We start from the raw sequence: 2,346 nt of genomic DNA, 5'->3' as shown, positions 1-2,346 counted from the left end.
AAAAAAAAAAAAAAAAAAAAAAAACCTTAGGGCTAGTTTTGTAGACGGCCACCAACTGGCCCAGAGGCCTGTTTTTGTTTTACCTCTGGGAATAGGGAGAAATAGTAAAAATACAAATACATTTTTTTCCTCCCAGAGCTCTCCGTTGAGAATTTTATTTTATTTTTACTACTCTTTAGATAAACAGGTGTCTGGAAGTGAGCACACTTGCTCATTAGCACCACCAAGTCTGATGGGAAAGAAATGAAAGCAGGATGGGCAAGAGCCATGGATTTTCACTCTAGTTCTGTCGCGTCCTGGCTGTATAACTGTTAGCCAGTCTCAGTTTTCTCATCTGTGAAATGGAGATACCACCCACCTCACAAGGCTGCCGTAAGACTAACAGAAGTACCCCTTGTGACATGTCTGGGACATCTTAGGTACTCACACCTGCGGGCTCTCCCAGCCCCCCACAGAAACATGACTACCCTTAACTAAGAAAATTTAATTTTTATTATTCCCAACTTTACATTTGGTATGCAAAGAGCAATAAACTGTTTATCTAAAATAGTTAGAAAAATAGCAATAAACTTTATCTAAAAGCTTGCCAGAAGTTCGTAACACTTATCTGGGGAAAGTCTTTCTTTGCATTAGTAGGTGCATTTTCACTGTTCGTTCTTTCAGTTTGGCCAATTTTAACTCACGTGGGACAGCACTTTCTTAATGGACCAGACGGGACTCACTAATTTCACACAGCAAATTGCAATTGTAAATTAGTAACTACATTAGGCTAATGTTTTATGAAGCACTTACTCTTTCCTAAATATCGGGCTAAGCATTTTATTGGCATTCATATCTCATTTACTCCTAACAATCCTGTAAGGCAAGACTGCATAGTTATCTCCATTTTACGGATGGGGGAACTCAGACTAAGGGATTTCAAATAACCAGGGTGACAGACACTAAAGGGCAGAGCTCAGTCACGAGACGGAGCAGAAGGGGTGTCAGAGCTTAACACCACACCTGCCATCTTCTATTTTCAACAAAGGGTTTACCTAAGAGAAGGAATATTCAAATGGTCGAATTTCTGAAATCTCCCCACGATGTAAATTCCTACAATTATATTAGAATTTCGAAAGCCACCTCCTCTCATTGCCTTATTTCAGAGAAGAATCTGAAACTCTACCACCTTATTCCAAAAGGAAAGGAGAGAATTAACAGCTTCCCTGAACTTCTCTGCCAGTCTTCCTTTAGTAATTTCTGTTTTCCTGCTTCTCATTTGTCTTAAACAACAGCTGTTTTGTATTCATTCCGTAATTGTGAGCAGTGGTCCCCAAAGCACCGTTTTAAGAAACCACAGAATACTGCCAGTGAATACTAGTGAAAAGGAAAAAGCACCGCAAACTTCCAATTCCATTCGCAAAAATACCTCAGGAATACATAATCGAACAAGCTAACTCCACTGACGGCTTTCTAGAAGCTGCAGTGGTGAAAGACACGAGCCGCCTGTCGCTTACGGAGGGGCTGTCGCGGTGCGGGCTGCGGTACCAGAGTGTGGCCCCGCGTCCACGCGCACCTGCCTGCCTGCGCGTTCCACCGCGGGGCAGCGGTTCAAGCTGGGAAGCCGCGAGCATTTTCAGCTCGGAGATGAGGGGTTCGCAGGACCCGAGCTCCGTCCACGGCTGCTGACAACTGGTTTACACAAAAGAAAGAAACGTAGGAAGTCCCCTCAGCAGTGCATGCCACGCCGACGCCAAGGCGGGCGCCCGGCGGCGGGTGGAAGCGGATGCTCCCATCGCCGGGTGCAAGGTCCCCCTCCGGCTCCCTTTCGCCAATGCGCCCGGCCCGGGACCAAGACACCGCGTACTGAGCGCCGGCGGCAACCCCGGCTCCCCTCCCCACGTCCCGCTCCCCGGGAAGACGCGCTGGGCGCCACGCCGCACCTGTGCCCCACGGGGCGGCCTTGTCCCAGCGCCCCTCGGTAGGCGACGCCGGGCCCGAGGGGACAGGCGCAGGCGCTTCCCTCGGGGCAGAGGGCCGACCTGGCGTCGCGGGGACGCCCCCAGCGCGTCAGGCGCCACGCGCCCACCTGGGGCCGCCGCCTCGCCGCAGGCAACCTCACCTCCCGTCGCAGCCTCCTCTTCCGCCGCCATCGCAGGAGCCACCTGGCCGGCTCCGCAGCCCCGCGGCTGGCAGCATGGAGGAGCTCCGGGCCCGCCCTGCCCTGTCCCAGGCGGCGGCTCTGGAGCGGGGAAGCGGGGACTGGCTGGCCCTGCCGGGTGCCTCGGCGGCCGCCACCGCAGCCCGTAGGCGCGCAGCCGACGCCGCCCCGCAGCCCGGCTGGCCGCGGCTACTGAGCATGCGGAG

At 52.7% G+C, this 2,346-nt stretch overlaps 1 protein-coding gene across 6 annotated transcripts in view; it reads right to left on the bottom strand.

The window, feature by feature from the left end:
• The window catches only part of BMAL2 (basic helix-loop-helix ARNT like 2), a 70,153-nt gene extending 67,807 nt beyond the window's left edge, over window positions 1–2,346 (bottom strand). For all 6 annotated transcript variants that reach the window (XM_017849991.1, XM_017849993.1, XM_017849994.1 and 3 more), the window contains exon 1: window positions 2,102–2,346. In XM_017849991.1, the coding sequence (XP_017705480.1) occupies window positions 2,102–2,132 (31 nt within the window). In that variant the 5' untranslated portion in view covers window positions 2,133–2,346. The remainder of the gene's footprint in view (window positions 1–2,101) is intronic.

This window comes from Rhinopithecus bieti, unplaced genomic scaffold (assembly GCF_001698545.2).
Source record: "Rhinopithecus bieti isolate Rb0 unplaced genomic scaffold, ASM169854v2 scaffold_33437, whole genome shotgun sequence".
Classification (NCBI taxonomy): Eukaryota; Metazoa; Chordata; class Mammalia; order Primates; family Cercopithecidae; genus Rhinopithecus; species Rhinopithecus bieti.
This window is presented reverse-complemented; position numbering and strand designations above follow the sequence as displayed.